Raw genomic sequence first — 17,990 nt, forward strand, 5'->3', positions numbered from 1 at the left:
TATTAATTAATAAACTTTACTTTTCAAAAAAGCAGTCTTAGGTTCACAGCAAAACTGAGTGGAAAGTACAGAGTTCCCCTGCCCATTCCCACCCTTGCCTGGTCTTCCTCACTGACAACATCCACAGTTCAGTTCAGTGGCTCAGTCGTGTCCAACTCTTTGCGACCCCATGAATTGCAGGACGCCAGGCCTCCCTGTTCATCACCATCTCCCGGAGTTCCTCAGACTCACGTCCATTGAGTCCATGATGCCATCCAGCCATCTCATCCTCAGTCATCCCTTCTCCTCCTGCCCACAATCCCTCCCAGCATCAGAGTCTTTTCTAATGAGTCAACTCTTCGCATGAGGTGGCCAAAGTACTGGAGTTTCAGCTTTAGCATCAGTCCTTCCAAAGAAATCCCAGGGCTGATCTCCTTCAGAATGGACTGGTTGGATCTCCTTGCAGTGCAAGGGACTCTCAAGAGTCTTCTCCAACACCACACTTCAAAAGCATCAATTCTTCGGCGCTCAGCCTTCTTCACAGTCCAACTCTCACATCCATACATGACCACAGGAAAAACCATAGCCTTGACCAGATGGACCTTAGTCGGCAAAGTAATGTCTCTGCTTTTGAATGTGCTATCTAGGTTGGTCATAACTTTTCTTCCAAGGAGTAAGCGTCTTTTAATTTCATGGCTGCAGTCACCATCTGCAGTGATTCTGGAGCCCAAAATAATAAAGTCTGACTCCATTTCCACTGTTTCCCCATCTATTTCCCATGAAGTGATGGGACCAGATGCCATGATCTTCGTTTTCTGAATGTTGAACTTTAGGCCAACTTTTTCGCTCTCCCCTTTCACCTTCATCAAGAGGCTTTTGAGTTCCTCTTCACTTTCTGCCATAAGGGTGGTGTCATCTGCATATCTGAGGTTATTGATATTTCTCCCGGCAATCTTGATTCCAGCTTGTGTTTCTTCCAGTCCAACGTTTCTCATAATGTACTCTGCATAGAAGTTAAATAAGCAGGGTGACAATATACAGCCTTGATGTACTCCTTTTCCTATTTGGAACCAGTCTGTTGTTCCATGTCCAGTTCTAACTGTTGCTTCCTGACCTGCATACAGATTTCTCAAGAGGCAGATCAGGTGGTCTGGTATTCCCATCTCTTTCAGAGTTTTCCACAGTTTATTGTGATCCACACAGTCAAAGGCTCTGGCATAGTCAATAAAGCAGAAATAGATGTGTTTCTGGAACTCTCTTGCTTTTTCCATGATCCAGTGGATGTTGGCAATTTGATCTCTGGTTCCTCTGCCTTTTCTAAAACCAACTTGAACGTCAGGGAGTTCATGGTTCACGTATTGCTGAAGCCTGGCTTGGAGAATTTTGAGCATTACTTTACTAGCACGTGAGATGAGTGCAATTGTGCAGTAGTTTGAGCATTCTTTGGCATTGCTTTTCTTTGGAATTGGAATGAAAACTGACCTTTTCCAGTCCTGTGGCCACTGCTGAGTTTTCCAAATTTGCTGGCATATTGAGTGCAGCACTTTCACAGCATCATCTTTCAGGATTTGAAACAGCTCAACTGGAATTCCATCACCTCCACTAGCTTTGTTCGTAGTGATGCTTTCTAAGGCCCACTTGACTTCACTTTCCAAGATGTTTGGTTCTAGATTAGTGATCACATCATCATGATTATCTGGGTCATGAAGATCTTTTTTGTACAGTTCTTCCGTGTATTCTTGCCACCTCTTCTTAATATCTTCTGCTTCTGTTAGGTCCATACCATTTCTGTCCTTTATCGAGCCCATCTTTGCATGAAATGTTCCCTTGGTATCTCTAATTTTCTTGAAGAGATCTCGTCTTTCCCATTCTGTTTTCCTCTATTTCTTTGCATTGATCGCTGGAGAAGGCTTTCTTATCTCTTCTTGCTATTCTTTGGAACTCTGCATTTAGATGCCTATATCTTTCCTTTTCTCCTTTGCTTTTTGCCTCTCTTCTCTTCACAGCTATTTATAAGGCCTCCCCAGACAGCCATTTTGCTTTTGCATTTCTTTTCCATGGGGATGGTCTTGATCCCTGTCCCTGCACAATGTTACAACATTCACAGTATTACATTTTTCACAACTGATGAACATACCTTGACATATCATTATCACCCTAAGTCCATAGTTTACCTTAAAGGTTCTTTCTTGGTGTTGTACATTCTGTGCATTTTGACAAATGTGTAATGACATGTATCCATTTGTTAGTATGATACAGAATAGTTTTACTGCCCTAAAAATTCTTATTCTCTGCCTACTCACCACTCTCTTCCCCCAACCCCTGGCAACCATGGATCTTTTTACTGTTTCCATAGTTTTTCCTTTTCCAGAGTATCATATAGTTGAATTCATAGTATTTACTTTTTCAGATTGGCTTTTTTCAGTTAATATTATGCATTTATGGCTTATTCCTTTATACCTTTTCATGGTTTGATAGCTCATTTCTTTTTAGTGCTGAGTAATATCCCATAGTCTAGCTGTATCATGGTTTTCCATTCTCTTACTGAAAGACATCCTGTTTCTAAGTTTTGACAGTTATTAATCAAGCTGCTGTAAACTTCCATGTGTAAGTTTTTGTATGGACATGTTTTAATTATTTGTGTAAATACCAAGGAATGTGATTGCTGAATTGTATGGTAAGAGGATGTTCCATTTTATAGAAAACTGACAAACTGTTTTTCAAAGGGCCTGTATTATTTTTCATTCCCACCAGCAATGAATAAGAGTTCCTGTTGTTCCACATCCCTGTCAGCATATGTTGTTAGAGAATTGAATTTTGGCTATTTTGATAGGTGTGTAGTGGTATATCATTTTAATTTATAATTCCTTAATGACATATGATGTTGAGTATCTTTTTATATTCTTACTTGCCACCTATATATCTTCTTTGGTGAAGTGTCTGTTCATGTCTTTTGCCTGTTTTTAAATTGGGTTGTTCATTTTCTTATTGTTGAGTTTTAAGAGTTCTTTGTATATTTTGGGTAGTAACTCTTGTCAGATATGTATTTTTTTTTTTTCATATTACAGATATGTATTTTTGCAAATATTTTCTTTCAGTCTTTTCATCCTGTCTTCTTATTCCCTTGACACTGGCTATTTCAGAACAGAGGTTTTTAATTTTAGTGATGTCCACCTTATCAATTACTTCTTTCATGGACTGTGCCTTTGATGTTATATCCAAAAAGTCATCAATATAACTAACATCATCTAGGTTTTCTCCTTTATTATCTTCTAGAAGTTTTATAGTTTTGTTTTACATTTAGTTCTGTGATCCATTTTGAGTTAATTTTTGTTAACAATGTAATCTGTGTCTAGGTTCGTTTTTATGCATGTGGATGTCTAGTTGTTCCAGTACCATTTTATGAGAAGGCTGTATTTGCTTCTTGTGTTGTCCTTGCTATTTTGTCAAAGATCAGCTGACTATAATCATGCAGATCTGTTCTGCGCTCTCTCCTCTGTTCCATTTATCTCCTTGTCTAGTCTTTCACCAGTGCTGCTCTATCTTGATTACTGTAGCATTACACAAGTCTTAAAGTCAAGAGTCAGTCCTTTGACTGTTGTTCAGTGTTGTGTTAAGTATTCTAGGTCATTTTCTTTTTTGTATAAACTTTAGAGTCCATTTGTTGAGATCTGTGAAATAACTTGCTGGGATTTTGATTGGAATTTTGTTGAATCTGTGTACCAAGTTGGAAATAATTTTAAACTTCCAGAGTTGCAAATGCAATTGTCATTTTCAAGACATTCTGACAGTAAATAAAGTTTAAATAGAGGTGAAGATGATTAACCACCTATCCTTTACAATTATTTATCTTCCTAATAGTTTTGTTTTTCCCTCACCTTCAATTACTTATTTTTAGTCTCCTAATTCACCTACATCTTTCTTATTTAATGTCTTCTGGACATGACAACTATAAAAGTCATGCAATGCCAAGATTTTTTTTTCAATATAATTCTCATTTTAAAATGGAAGAATGGCTTTTATGTTACTCAATACAAAAAATTAAAAAAATATTTGCTTTGTTTTTTCAGCTTCAAAGTCAAATGTTGAGATCCAAGAGTTTTCTCCAAAAAATGTCATATTAGAAGATGATTCATCCCAGTACTTGATAATGGAAAGATTTCTAGGCCAAGGCTCTGAGTATTCGAGTTTTAAAGAAGGCTGGAAATGTGAGGGTGATACTGAGATGCTGCAGGGAAATCAGGGATGCATCAGGCAAGTGACAGTTCCCCATCAAGAAGCCCTGTCTCAGCATGTGAATGTCAGTACTGTGGAGAGACCCTATGGATGCCATGAATGTGGAAAAACTTTCAGTCGGCGCTTTTCCCTTGTGTTACATCAGAGAACTCATACTGGAGAGAAACCATATGTATGTAAGGAATGTGGGAAAACCTTTAGCCAGATCTCAAACCTCGTAAAACATCAGATGATACATACAGGAAAGAAACCCCATGAATGTAAAGACTGTAATAAAACATTCAGTTACCTTTCTTTCCTCATTGAACACCAGAGAACACATACTGGGGAAAAACCCTATGAGTGTACTGAATGTGGAAAGGCCTTTAGTCGTGCCTCAAACCTCACTCGACATCAGAGAATTCACATAGGAAAGAAACAGTATGTATGCAGGAAATGTGGGAAGGCCTTTAGCAGTGGCTCTGAACTCATTCGTCACCAGATTACACACACTGGAGAGAAACCTTATGAATGCATTGAGTGTGGGAAGGCATTTCGCCGTTCTTCACATCTTACCCGTCATCAGAGTGTCCATACCTCCAAAACCCCCTATGAATGTAATGAATGCAGTAAAGCTTTCCGTTGCCACTCCTTCCTTATCAAACATCAGAGAATTCATGCTGGAGAAAAGCTCTATGAATGTGATGAATGTGGTAAAGTTTTCACGTGGCATGCATCTCTTGCACAACATATGAAAATTCATACTGGAGAAAAACCCTACGCATGTACTGAATGTGACAAAACCTTTAGTAGGAGCTTTTCCCTCATTCTACATCAGATAACTCATACTGGGGAGAAGCCCTATGTATGTAAGGTATGCAATAAATCCTTCAGCTGGAGCTCAAACCTTGCTAAACATGAGAGAACACACACTCTAGAGAACTCCTATGAGTATGAAAATTCATTTAATTACCACTCATTCCTTACTGAACACCAGGGAATTCACATGATAGACAAAACCTAAAAATGTATAGATTAAAAAAAAAAAGTAGTTAATGCCTTACTTTGACTTCAGTGAACTCTTGAAAAGAAGCCTTATGTGAATATGTTGTGATTAAAATGTGGTCTATGCTGTAGTCAGTATTCTGGAGAAAACCCCCAGGAATATTTGGGAAAGCCATTAATAGCTGCTCATTCTCTTTTATAACAATAGAAGATGAAATCAATCAGTATTGAGAAGATTCTTCATCTGGTGGTGGTGGTAGTGGTGGTGGTTTAGTCACTAAGTCGTGTCCAACTCGACCCCATGGACTGTAGCCTGCCAGGCTCCTCTGTCCATGAGATTTCCCAGGCAAGACCACTGGAGTGCTTTGCCATTTCATTCTCCAGGGGATCTTCCTGACCCAGGGATCAACCCTGCATCTCCTGCATTGCAGGCAGATTCTTTACCACTGAGTCACCAGGGAAGCCTGTACTTTTTCCTGGAGATCAGAAAATTCATAATGAAGAAAAGTCAAACACAATAAGAAATTTTAAAATACTCTTCCTAAGGGGGGGAAAGCAACCCTATAAACGAACTTAACATAGGGTGACTTTCTTCAGTATTTCAAACCTACAGAATTATCCTGGGGAAAAACCACCATTATGATGAGTGCAGCAAAATCTTAGAGTTCTAAGAAGTTATACTGGACAGAATTGATGTGGGAGGTTTTTTTTTTTAATGGGAATGTTTGTTTTGGCTTTTTTAAAAAGCAAATTCATGAAAGCTATGAATAAATCTTTTGATTTATAGTAAATTAAATGTACTGGCTGAGTTTGTTTCTTCACAGCAAGTGTGATTATGAAACTGCAACTATCACAATATTGACATCAGCAAGAGTAGCATGCTTTTGTAAACATTATAAAGACATAGAAGCATTTTTAGATATTTTATGGTTTTAACTTTGAGTCAGAGTTTGGACCTAAGATTATGATAATTCATGTTTACCCTTGAATCTGACTAGATGTCTTAATCAGTCTGAAATAACTGTAAATAAGGTACATCAGAGGAAAATGCCAAGGTTTTCCTCTTTTGCTCCAATTAGAGTAAGAACATTTCTTTTGTAATCACATTTGTCAAATCAGATTGTTTTCATCTCCACATATACCTGCCCATTCTTTATTCTCCCATTTTAAAGACTGTGTTATCTTTGAGGCATCTGACTGCCTCCTAAGAACTTCTCTTGCATTTAGTACACGAAATACGTGATTAGCACTCGGATAAGTGCTTCATTCAGAGAAGGTGATGGCACCCCACTCCAGTACTCTTGCCTGGAAAATCCCATGGACGGAGGAGCCTGGTAGGCTGTGCTCCATGGGGTCGCGAAGAGTCAGACACGACTGAGCAACTTCACTTTCACTTTTCACTTTCATGCACTGGAGAAGGAAATGGCGACCCACTCCAATGTTCTTGCCTGGAGAATCCCAGGGACGGGGGAGCCTGGTGGGCTGCCGTCTCGGGTCACACACAGTCAGGCACGACTGAAGTGACTTAGCAGCTGCTATGTCTGACTCTTCACGACCCCATGGACTGCGGCCTACCAGGCTCCTCCGTCCATGGGATTTGCCAGGCAAGAGTACTGGAGTGGGTTGCCATTGCCTTCTCCAGGACTTAGCAGCAGCAAGTGCTTCATTAGTGCATATATTTTCATGTTCTTTCACAAAATGAGAGCTAGATATTTCTTTTCCACTCAATGTAACAACAAAACACATAGCTGCTGTCTAATATTTACTTTTCTAGAACCATTCAAAACCTCAAACTATTAGAACAGCTCCACTCTATAAACCCCCATTTTCCTATGATTAATTTCCCTTGCACCCTGTGGCAATCCTTGATGAACAAGAATATATTTGTCATCTCAAATATATTTGTTACATTCAGAGGTATGACCATAAACTTCTCCCAGGAGGAATGAGGGCTGATTAAACCCTGCTCCAAATTTCTGTATGGGAATGTAATGATGGAGGACTATGGGAATCTGGTCTAAGGTGGGTACTATTCCTCCAAATTCAGAATCTGAATTTAGGAATCTGCCTTCTCCATAGGAAATATCAGGACGTAAGCTCCAAGTTGCCTGGCTGAATTTGTAGTCCATGTTCTTGAAGTAATGTTTTAAATTGGTACAAGTTGGAAGTGGCATGCATTCTGCTTTGGTTCTTCTAATGCTTCTCTTCCCTAGGATCTAGGAAAACCATATTTCGAATTATCTGTTTTCTCCTTATAAGCAGGACTTTCTATATCTAAACCAAATATGGTCTCCTTATTGGAGCAAGGGAGAATGAAGAATGATGGAAAAAATGGGAACAGGCCTATGCTCAAGTGAGGGAAGGGCACTTAGGAACAGAGTGTCTTTGCAGGCCACCACAAAGTCAGTTCACCAAATATGTTGCTTGAATAATTTTGTAAAAAATAAGAACTTTCCCCCAAAATTTACTTCATGCAGCATCATTCTGAACTACATAATTCACCCAAAGTTCCTCTTGTTCTTTGTGGTAAAATACTTCAGAAAATAAGAACTATGCTATTGTTTTTCATTTAATTAAAGTACAGATAATGCATCAAATACATTAAAATATAGTTAATTCCTAAATTATACAATAAAAGATAAGTCAAAACACTGAAAAGAGAAAGTGAAAGTTTGGATATTTTCATTTATATAGTATGCTTTCTTTGTCATAGCAGTGCAGTGCTGGCAATGTTGCTTTCACTCAATTTCAGTACAGAAATCTGTGTTACACCTTTCCGTGGTTAACATAACAATCTTTTTTTTAAATAAGCTATTGCAGAGGTAGCAGAAGACTAAAACAAAAGCTTCTTGTTTTTCAAGATGAAATTCAGTAACAATGGCCAGCCAAACACAAGATAGAAAAGAAAATGGCAGAAATAAAGTATATGTTGTACTTTAAATTACTCGTATATTATTTCAGTTCCAATTTGTTTGACAAAGAAACAATAGTGACATATAGTGTGACCATCTCAATACATGTGAAAGGGTAAACATCCAAAATGAACATTTTAATCTATGTAGTACAAGGAGTTTGTATTTCGGATACACAATTATCTTAGGTTTGCATACTCAAAAGATGTGAAATACCGGAAGGAAACCACTGTAGCTCTTTTTATTACTCTGTTGTCATGATTATCCAATTATCCATACTAAAACAGAGACAGAGGAGAGAGAAGGGAAAAAAGATGAGTGTAAAGCACAGACATTTAGGACAAACTGAAAAGTTCTAACGTGTAGTTATAGTCTTTTAAGAAGAAAGAATGACAGAAGAAATAGTTGAGGAATTCACTCAAGAATCTTAGAAATGATGCAAGATAATCTACAGATTCAAGAAGCTGAGCAAATTCCAAGTAGGCAACTATGCACATTGTAACAAAAAGTAAAACCTGGTTATCTAAAACTGGTATGGGGTAGGAGAGATTACCTTCAAAGGAGCAACAATAAGACTGAAAACTTCCTCCTCAAATGATATGATGAAGTCAGATGATAATGAAACAATGCCTTTAAAGTGCTGAAAAGGAAAACAACCAGAGGTCAAATTGCCAACATCCGTTGGATCATAGAAAAAGCAAAAGAGTTCCAGAAAAACATCTGCTTTATTGACTACGCCAAAGCCTTTGACTATGTGGATCACAACAAACTGTGGAAAATTCAAGAGACGGGAATACCAGACCACCTGACCTGCCTCCTGAGAAATCTGTATGCAGATCAAGAAGCAACAGTTAGAACTGTGCATGGAACAACAGAAAGGACTATGTCAAGGATGTATATTGTCACCCTGCTTATTTAACTTATATGCAAAGTACCTCATGCGAAATGCCAGGCTCGATGAAGCACAAGCTGGAATCAAAATTGCCAGGAGAAATATCAATAACCTCAGATACACAGATGATACCACCCTTATGGCAGGAAGCAAAGAAGAACTAAAGAGCCTCTTGATGAAAGTGAACAGGAGAGTGAAAAAGTAGACTTAAAACTCAACATTCAGAAAACTAAGATCATGGCATCCAGTCCCATTGCTTCATGGCAAATAGCTGGGGAAACAGTGGAAACAGTGAGAGACTTTATTTGGTGGGGCAGCACGGGGGCTCCAAAATCACTGCAGATGGTGACTGCAGCCATGAAATTAAAAGATACGTGCTCTTTGGAAGAAAAGCTATGACCAACCTAGACAGCATATTAAAAAGCAGAGACATTACTTTGCCAACAAAGGTCCATCTAGTTAAAGCTATGGTTTTTCCAGTAGTCATGTATGGATGTGAGAGTTGGACTATAAAGAAAGCTGAGTGCCGAAGAATTGATGCTTTTGAACTGTGGTGTTAGAGAAGACTCTTGAAAGGCTGTTGGACTGCAAGGAGATCCAACCAGTCAATCCTAAGGGAAGTCAGTTCTGAATATTCATTGGAAGGACTGATGCTGATGCTGAAGCTCCAATACTTTGGCCACCTGATGTGAAGAACTGACTCACTGGGAAAGACCCTGTTGCTGGGAAAGATTGAGCACAGGAGGAGAAGGGGATGACAGAGGATGAGATGGTTGGATGGCATCACTGACTCTATGGACATGAGTTTGAGTAAGCTCCAGGAGTTGGTGATGGACAGGGAAGCCTGGCATGCAGCATCCATGGGGTCACAAAGAGTTAGACACAACTGAGTTACTGAACTGATACTGATACCAATCTAGATTTCTATACCAACCAAAAAATCCTTTAAAGTTGAAATAAGGATGTTTCAGATAAACAAAAACGGAGGGAATTTGTGTAGCACAGCTATGACTAAAGGAAATAATACAATGAGCTCTTCAGGCAGTATGAGCTGATCCCAGATGGAAACTTGCAATACAGAAGTATTGGGAAACTAAGGCCTATGGTCCAAATCAAGGCCTGTGAGCTAATAATAGATAATATTTTAAATGGTTGCTTTAAAAGATGAATATGCAAGAAATATAAATGAATTTGACACAGTAGTTTGTAGTTTAAAATATATATGAAACTAGAGAAGCATGATAATTAATACATGGTAAGAAAAGTTATGACCAACCTAGATAGCATATTTAAAAGCAGACACATTACTTTGCCAACTAAGGTCCATCTAGTCAAGGCTATGGCTTTTCCAATAGTCATGTATGGATGTGAGAGTTGGACTGTGAAGAAGGCTGAGCACCCAAGAATTGATGCTTTTGAACTGTGGTGTTGGAGAAGACTCTTGAGAATCCCTTGGACTGCAAGGAGATCCAACCAGTCCATTCTGAAGGAGATCAGCCCTGGGATTTCTTTGGAAGGAATGATGCTAAAGCTGAAACTCCAGTCCTTTGGCCACCTCATGCAAAGAGTTGACTCATTGGAAAAGACTTTGATGCTGGGAGGAATTGGGGGCAAGAGGAGAAGGGGACGACAGAGGATGAGATGGCTGGATGGCATCACTGACTCGATGGACATGAATCTGAGTGAACTCCGGGAGTTGGTGATGGACAGGGAGGCCTGGCGTGCTGCGATTCATGGGGTCGCAAAGAGTCAGACACGACTGAGCAACTGAACTGAACTGAACTGAACTGAAGAGGGGATGGATGGAGTGTAAGATTCTAGCCAGCATTGGAAAAGTGGTAAAAGTACTTGTTCGGCTCTCTCTTGATCTAGGGGCCAATTAATAAGTATATTCTACTTGAGAAAATTCATTAAGCTATACACATTTCTCTATTATGTTTCAGTAAAAAAAAGTTTTTATAAGTCTCCCAAAAGATTATTAAGCTTCAACTTTAAAACAAGAAGTTACTACAAGAATTCCATATTGTCTTAGAAAGCAGCAACCAATGCTTCAGGGCACTTAAGATATCCACACAGAGTTAAGGCTGGGTCAAGTTTTGTTACTGAGAAATTACTTCAAAGAGTTTTCTGTTGAACATTATACAGTACGTCTCAGGACAGGAAACTTGTTAAATCCTTCAAAGAAATTTCAAAGCAAAAAGGCAGAAGACCTTGGAGACTGGGTGTTAATGACTTGGGAGAAAGAGAACACGTCTTCAGTAACACTTTCAAAAAGTCTACCTTTAAAGGGTAGGAGAGAGGAAAGGTAATAAACAAAAAGGTAAACAAATTTGTTATTCTTTTAAAACTTTTTAAAAATTAATTTTTTAAGTATTACATTCTGTAACACCAATACTCTCAATATCACAGAGGAAAACATTATGTATAAAAATTGAAATTGATCAGAAAATAGAAATTTCAGATTCAATGTGAAATTTTGCTGACTGGTAGAAAATATAATTTTACCTGTTTGCTGTGCCTTTCTTAAATTATAGGGCAGTTTATGTCATTACATTTATTAGTCTGTGAATTCCCTACTGATGTTAAATATGTTAATTACTATCTTAATAGAACTCTTTATGCTAAGTAAATGACAATTTTCTGTAATTCAAATTTCACACATGAACTGCTACAGTAGACTCCTAGTTTCCCAGGATTTTTACAATAGCCAGTATAATTTTTTTTAAAGCAATAATTTCAACCTCTGAGGAAAGATTTCTAAAGAACTTCTGATAGCTCTTCAAATAAAATATACACTCATGCTGGAGCTGGTATGTGGCCTACATTCCAACCCAGTCTCATATATTCTTCTCTTTATCCCCTTGCCTGTCCATGTTCCAGCCACTGACCTGTGATTTATTTAAATAAACAAACGAGGACTTTTGTTTTTGCTGTTCTACTTACAAAGCTATTCTGCCTCTCCACCTCTCCAATTCCCCATGGATGACTCCTTTCCTTTCCTTCAGGTTTCAGCTTGAATGTCACTACCTCATGGAAGCCTTTCCTGACTGCCTTATCTAACATATGTTTCCCTATTATAACACCTCATTTGTTTCCCTTATATTATGAATTTTGCCTAGAGGTCAATTTAGATGAAGTCTAAAAAGAGCCCAGGCCCTTTAGCAACATTTTCAAAACGTGCCTTTAAAAAACTGTAGACAGAAAAGCTGGCTTAAAATATGTTTTAAAAAAATTATCTGATATTTTTTAATGGTTAGAATCTATATATTCAACAATAGCCTGAGAAAATATATTTGTAACTTTGAAGATATTAAAATCATACTTTTGAAAATTATCTAAGTAGTTCATGATGGAATTGTTTACTATTTTAAAAAATATACAACTTACCTAGAAACTTTAACAACAAAGAAGTAAAACAAAAAAAATTATGACTCAGAAATAACCACTGATAATATTTTGGAATATATTCTTCTAGGATAGTTCAATGCACATATATACACACATATTTACAATATATATTTTAACAAAAACATGGTTCTACTCAACTTAAATGCAGAATACATCATGCGAAATGCTAGGCTGGATGACTCACAAGCTGGAATCAAGATTACTGTTAGAAATAGCAACAACCTCAGATATACAGAAGATACCACTCTCATGACAGAGAGTGAAAACTTTTCACCCTATTAATGAGGGTGAAAGAGGAGAATGAAAAAGCTGGCTTGAAACTCAACATTAAAAAACCTAAGATCATGGCATCCAGTCCCGTCACTTCATGGCAAACAGAATGGGAAAAAGTGGAAACAGTGACATTTTATTTTCTTCACCTCCAAAATCATTGAGAATGGTGACTGCAGCCATGAAATTAAAAGATGCTTCAATGCTCCCTGAAAGGAAAGTTATGGCAAACCTAGACAGTGTGTTAAAGAGCAGAGACATCACTTTGCTGTATAGTCAAAGCTACAGTTTTTTCAGTAGCCATGTATGGATGTAAGAGTTGGACCATAAAGAAGGCTGAGCACTGAAGAATTGCTGCTTTGTGGTGCTGGAGAAGACTCTTGAGAGTCCCTTGGACTGCAAGGAGAACAAACCAGTCAGTCCTAAAGGAAGTCAACCCTGAATATTCATTGGAAGGACTGATGCTGAAGCTGAAGCTCCAATATTTTGGCCCCCTGATACTGGGAAAGACTGAAAGCAAAAGAAGAAGGGGGCAGCAGAGGATGAAATGGTAGATAGCAGCACTCACACAACGGTAATAAATTTGAGGAAACTCTGGGAGAGAGCGGAGGACAGAGGAACCTGGCATCCTGCAGTCCATAGGGTTGCAAAGAATTGGACATGACTTAGCAACTGAACAATAGCAACAATTTAAAAATCAAAATACAGTATATTCCCAGTTATCAACATTTTAATGACCATATTATATTCCATTTTATGGAAATACATAATTTAAAAAAAATTAGCTGTTAGAGGGAATTTAGGAATTTTAGTTTTTCACTACAGCATGAAACTCAGGTGACTGTTGTTACTTATACATGTTTGAATGAAGGATTCTTCTATAAAAGGTAAGAAAAAATTGTTAGGTTAAAGGCTAGGAATATTCTCACTCTGCAAATATACTGCTTACCTGTCCCCCAGAAAGGTTTTATGAATTTTTGCTTCCATCAGTAGCCTAAAGAACACAGCACTGTCACAAGTATTTGGGTCATTTCACTCCTTTTCTATGCACAGTGATCAAAGTATATGAATTTGAGGATGGAGGAGGCAGCGGGAGGGAACATGAATAATTAAACTACAGTTCTCTTAAGAGTCTGTTTCTGCAGGTGTGTCAATTGTTGGAATATCTTGCTATGCTGACTGTGACTCTCGTGCTTAAAAGAGAAAAGAAATTTTGACTCCAAGCAATTTTTGCCTTATACAATCACTTAAATTTCTTATTTTAAGTTTATCCTCCATTGAAACACTAAGTAAACAAAAGACACATAATTTGGGGGGGGGGGCGGATACAAATATTTAAATGAGTACCTATTATGGGCCAAGTACTAGGAATAAAACAATTAACAAGTTAGAGTTCCCATCTTACCAAAGCTTAAAGTTTAGATGGTAAGATACATAATTAAATAGGAAATACTGTGAAAGTTTGAAAAGTATGTTAGAGCAGATATAGGATACAATACCTAAAGGATCAACAGGCCAGGTTAAGGTCCAGAGAGAGTGAAGAGATGGAGTAGCAAGGGATGTGGCCTGAAAAGACAGGTAAAAGTTTGAGCATAAAAGGTCTTGTAAAACATTTAAAAGGAGGGAAAAGACAGTGGAGGATTTAAAAGTGAAAAGTAATACAATCAGATTAGTACCTTACACTAATCACCCTGGGAGCAGTGTGGAACACAGATGAAAGGAAAGCAAAATGTATTAACAATCTTATTCATGCAGTATCGGTTGTTATTACAAAATATCTGGAAGAGAAAATGGATTAAATGTACATTATAGTATATCCACATAGTCAAATACTAAGCTATTTGAATGAAATGAATGAAAGAATGAAACAGCATGAACTGACATAGAAAGATATGCTTTTTATTTTTTTTGACATAAATTTATTTATTTTAATTGGAGGTTAATTACTTTACAATATTAGATTGGTTTTGCCATACATCAACATGAATCCGCCACAGGTATACACGTGTTCCCCATCCTGAAACCCCTCCCTCCTCCCTCCCCATACTCTGTGGGAGAGGGAGAAAGATATGCTTTTTAAAAAGATATAGAATAAAAGCTATGACTCAATTTTCATAATAAGAAAAAGCAAAGGTGAAATATGCTGGGTGAGACTGGGCCTGAGTCCACAGCTGCTGGTGTACCAAGTTATTAGTGAGCCAAAACTAGTACATAAATTCCAACCCCCATTTAAGCAGACCACAACTCCTTTGCTGAACATCATTTAAGATGATCTCCTCATGCAAGGATCACATGCATTTGGGATCCTTTTCTAACTGCTGCCTGCTACTGCTATACCCGGAGGGCTGCAAACACCTAATGAACAAAGGGAATATTGGGTGCCATAGCATGGCTGCAGGTGCTCCTTTCCAGGAGCACCTAGAAAGGCTAGGTAGGAAGCATGAGCAAGCAACAAGGATGCCCTACCAAAAAGGATGCAAGCTGATTTCTAAATCCCACCCCAGGCATGGCAAGGAGAACTCACAGATATGCTACAGAAATAAAACATAGCGACATATGCCAGAGGCACACGGTGGATACAAACTAACCACAGGGGCTTCTCCAACTCTTGCACATGGCAGCTATGTCCTCAAGTAACCTTAGGCAGCTAGGAGCCCATTCAGTTCAGTTCAGTTCAGTTCAGTTCAGTCCCTCAGTCGTGTCCGACTCTGTGACCCCATGAATCGCAGCAGGCCTCCCTGTCCGTCACCATCTCCCGGAGTTCACTCAGACTCACATCCATCGAGTCAGTGATGCCATCCAGCCATCTCATCCTCTGTCGTCCCCTTCTCCTCCTGCCTCCAATCCCTCCCAGCATCAAAGTCTTTTCCAATGAGTCAACTCTTCGCATGAGGTGGCCAAAGGACTGGAGTTTCAGCTTTAGCATCATTCCTTCCAAAGAAATCCCAGGGCTGATCTCCTTCAGAATGGACTGGTTGGATCTCCTTGCAGTCCAAGGGACTCTCAAGAGTCTTCTCCAACACCACACTTCAAAAGCATCAATTCTTTGGCGCTCAGCCTTCTTCACAGTCCAACTCTCACATCCATACATGACCACTGGAAAAACCATAGCCTTGACTAGATGGACCTTAGTCGGCAAAGTAACGTCTCTGCTTTTGAATATTACTATCTAGGTTGGTCATAACTTTTCTTCCAAGAAGTAAGTGTCTTTTAATTTCATGGCTGCAGTCACCATCTGCAGTGATTTTGGAGCCCAAAATAATAAAGTCTGACACAGTTTCCCTGACACAGTTTCCACTGTTTCCCCATCTATTTCCCATGAAGTGATGGGACCAGATGCCATGATCTTCGTTTTCTGAATGTTGAGCTTTAAGCCAACTTGTTCACTCTCCTCTTTCACTTTCATCAAGAGGCTTTTTAGCTCCTCTTCACTTTCTGCCATAAGGGTGGTGTCATCTGCATATCTGAGGTTATTGATATTTCTCCCGGCAATCTTGATTCCAGCTTGTGCTTCTTCCAGTCCAGTGTTTCTCATGATGTACTCTGCATAGAAGTTAAATAAGCAGGGTGACAATATACAGCCTTGACGCACTCCTTTTCCTGTTTGGAACCAGTCTGTTGTTCCATGTCCAGTTCTAACTGTTGCTTCCTGACCTGCATACAGATTTCTCAAGAGGCAGGTTAGGTGGTCTGGTATTCCCAGCTCTTTCAGAATTTTCCACAGTTTATTGTGATCCACACAGTCAAAGGCTTTGGCACAGTCAATAAAGCAGATATAAATGTTTTTCTGGAACTCTCTTGCTTTTTCCATGATCCAGCGGATGTTGGCAATTTGATCTCTGGTTCCTCTGCCTTTTCTAAAACCAGCTTGAACATCTGGAAGTTCACTTTACTAGCATGTGAGATGAGTGCAGTTGTGTGGTAGTTTGAGCATTGTTTGGCATTGCCTTTCTTTCGGCCCATTAAGGATTCATAAATATCCTAAATATACATACATCTGATTATGGCAGACTGAGTTGTGGTAAAGACATGCACAATAGAGTCTGTTGTTATATAACTTGCAACTTTCAATTGGCCTTGAGTGTATGCCCATTTGCATTCCCTTTCCTGATTGGTGGTGGATATAAGCCCTATTTTGCACAGGGCAGAATCAAGAGGAGATGGGGAGAATAAAAAGGGAAGTCAAGAGGGCTTGTGGCCAATCCTTCGGGGCTGGCCTGTTTTCACATCTAGGGAGTGTACTATCCTCTATTAAATAAAAGATCTGTCTGCTTGAGCTGTAACCAGTCTGTTGTCTCAAATCCTTGCTACGATGAGATAGGAGCCAAGAAATCCTACCTGAGCTATAATTAGTCCATCATTCCAAACCTTTGTTATGATGAGACAAGAACCAAAGGAGAGAAATGAACCGACCTGACATTTCCAAGCTACATGTGAATCCTATTAGAGTATCCCTCATCTTAGAACCTTCTGGGATTTAATCTAGGCCCCTATAAATTTTGTTTTCTTTGGTCACAGCCCAATATCAGCCTAACCTCAGCTCTGATGTTTTCTGTCTGTATAGCCATCATGACAATCTTCTGTATTCCTCATGCCACAGTCATAAACTCCAAATGCCTGCCCTTCTGGAAAATTTCCTGGTGCCCTCTGAGATTTCACTGAGTGATAAAGAAACTACTTTATTCCTCAATAACTTCCCTACAAATTCCCTTCATTTCTTTGCATTAACAAACTTGGCTACCCCCTGACAAAAACACTGTGTGCATGCTAAGATGCTTCAGTGGTGTCTGACTCTTTGAGACCCATGGACTGTAGCCCACCAGGCTCCTCTGTCCATGGGATATTCTCCAGGCAAGAATACTGGAGTGGGTTGCCATACCCTCTTCCAGGGGATCTTTCTGACCCAGGGATCAAACCCACATCTCTTACATCTCCTGCACTGGCATTGGCAGGCAGGTTCTTTACCACTGAGCCACCAGGGAAGCTTGGAAAAAACCCACTCAACAACAATCACACCAAAGGGCTATTTATTCCCATGCACTCTGTATCTATAGGCTGTTCTAATCAATTGCTACCTCTTGTAAAAAAACAAAACAAAAACGCCCAAAATGAAAAAACTATTTGAGACTCATACCAGCGAGTTTCAACTTTCTCTCTTCTTTGCTGTTACCTTCTGTTCAACTGGACTCTCTTCATTCACTTAGACTTTCCTATTTGTTTTACTGTCTTCTCCAGGGGAGGCCTACTGGTAACTGATTGGGGGGGGGGGGGGGGGGGGGGGGGTCGCTTTCACATACATAGTCTTCTTC

At 39.0% G+C, this 17,990-nt stretch overlaps 2 protein-coding genes across 7 annotated transcripts in view; one reads left to right on the forward strand and one right to left on the reverse strand.

Moving 5' to 3' along the window:
* ZNF140 (zinc finger protein 140) overlaps positions 1-5,995 on the forward strand; it is a 13,827-nt gene extending 7,832 nt beyond the window's left edge. For all 4 annotated transcript variants that reach the window (XM_060400727.1, XM_042234444.2, XM_042234443.2 and 1 more), the window contains one exon: positions 4,050-5,995. In XM_060400727.1, the coding sequence (XP_060256710.1) occupies positions 4,050-5,218 (1,169 nt within the window). In that variant the 3' untranslated portion in view covers positions 5,219-5,995. The remainder of the gene's footprint in view (positions 1-4,049) is intronic.
* ZNF891 (zinc finger protein 891) overlaps positions 1-17,990 on the reverse strand; it is a 42,282-nt gene continuing 24,292 nt past the window's right edge. For 2 of the 3 annotated variants that reach the window (XM_027956349.3, XM_060400725.1), the window contains exon 2: positions 1-17,990. This exon is cut by the window's right edge and continues 15,118 nt beyond it. Coding sequence is in view for 2 of the 3 variants with exons in the window: in XM_060400725.1 (XP_060256708.1) it covers positions 270-1,787 (1,518 nt within the window). In the remaining variant the exon portion in view is untranslated. The other variant, XM_060400726.1, reaches the window with a different exon arrangement.

The sequence above is a fragment of the Ovis aries genome, chromosome 17 (assembly GCF_016772045.2).
Source record: "Ovis aries strain OAR_USU_Benz2616 breed Rambouillet chromosome 17, ARS-UI_Ramb_v3.0, whole genome shotgun sequence".
NCBI lineage: Eukaryota > Metazoa > Chordata > Mammalia > Artiodactyla > Bovidae > Ovis > Ovis aries.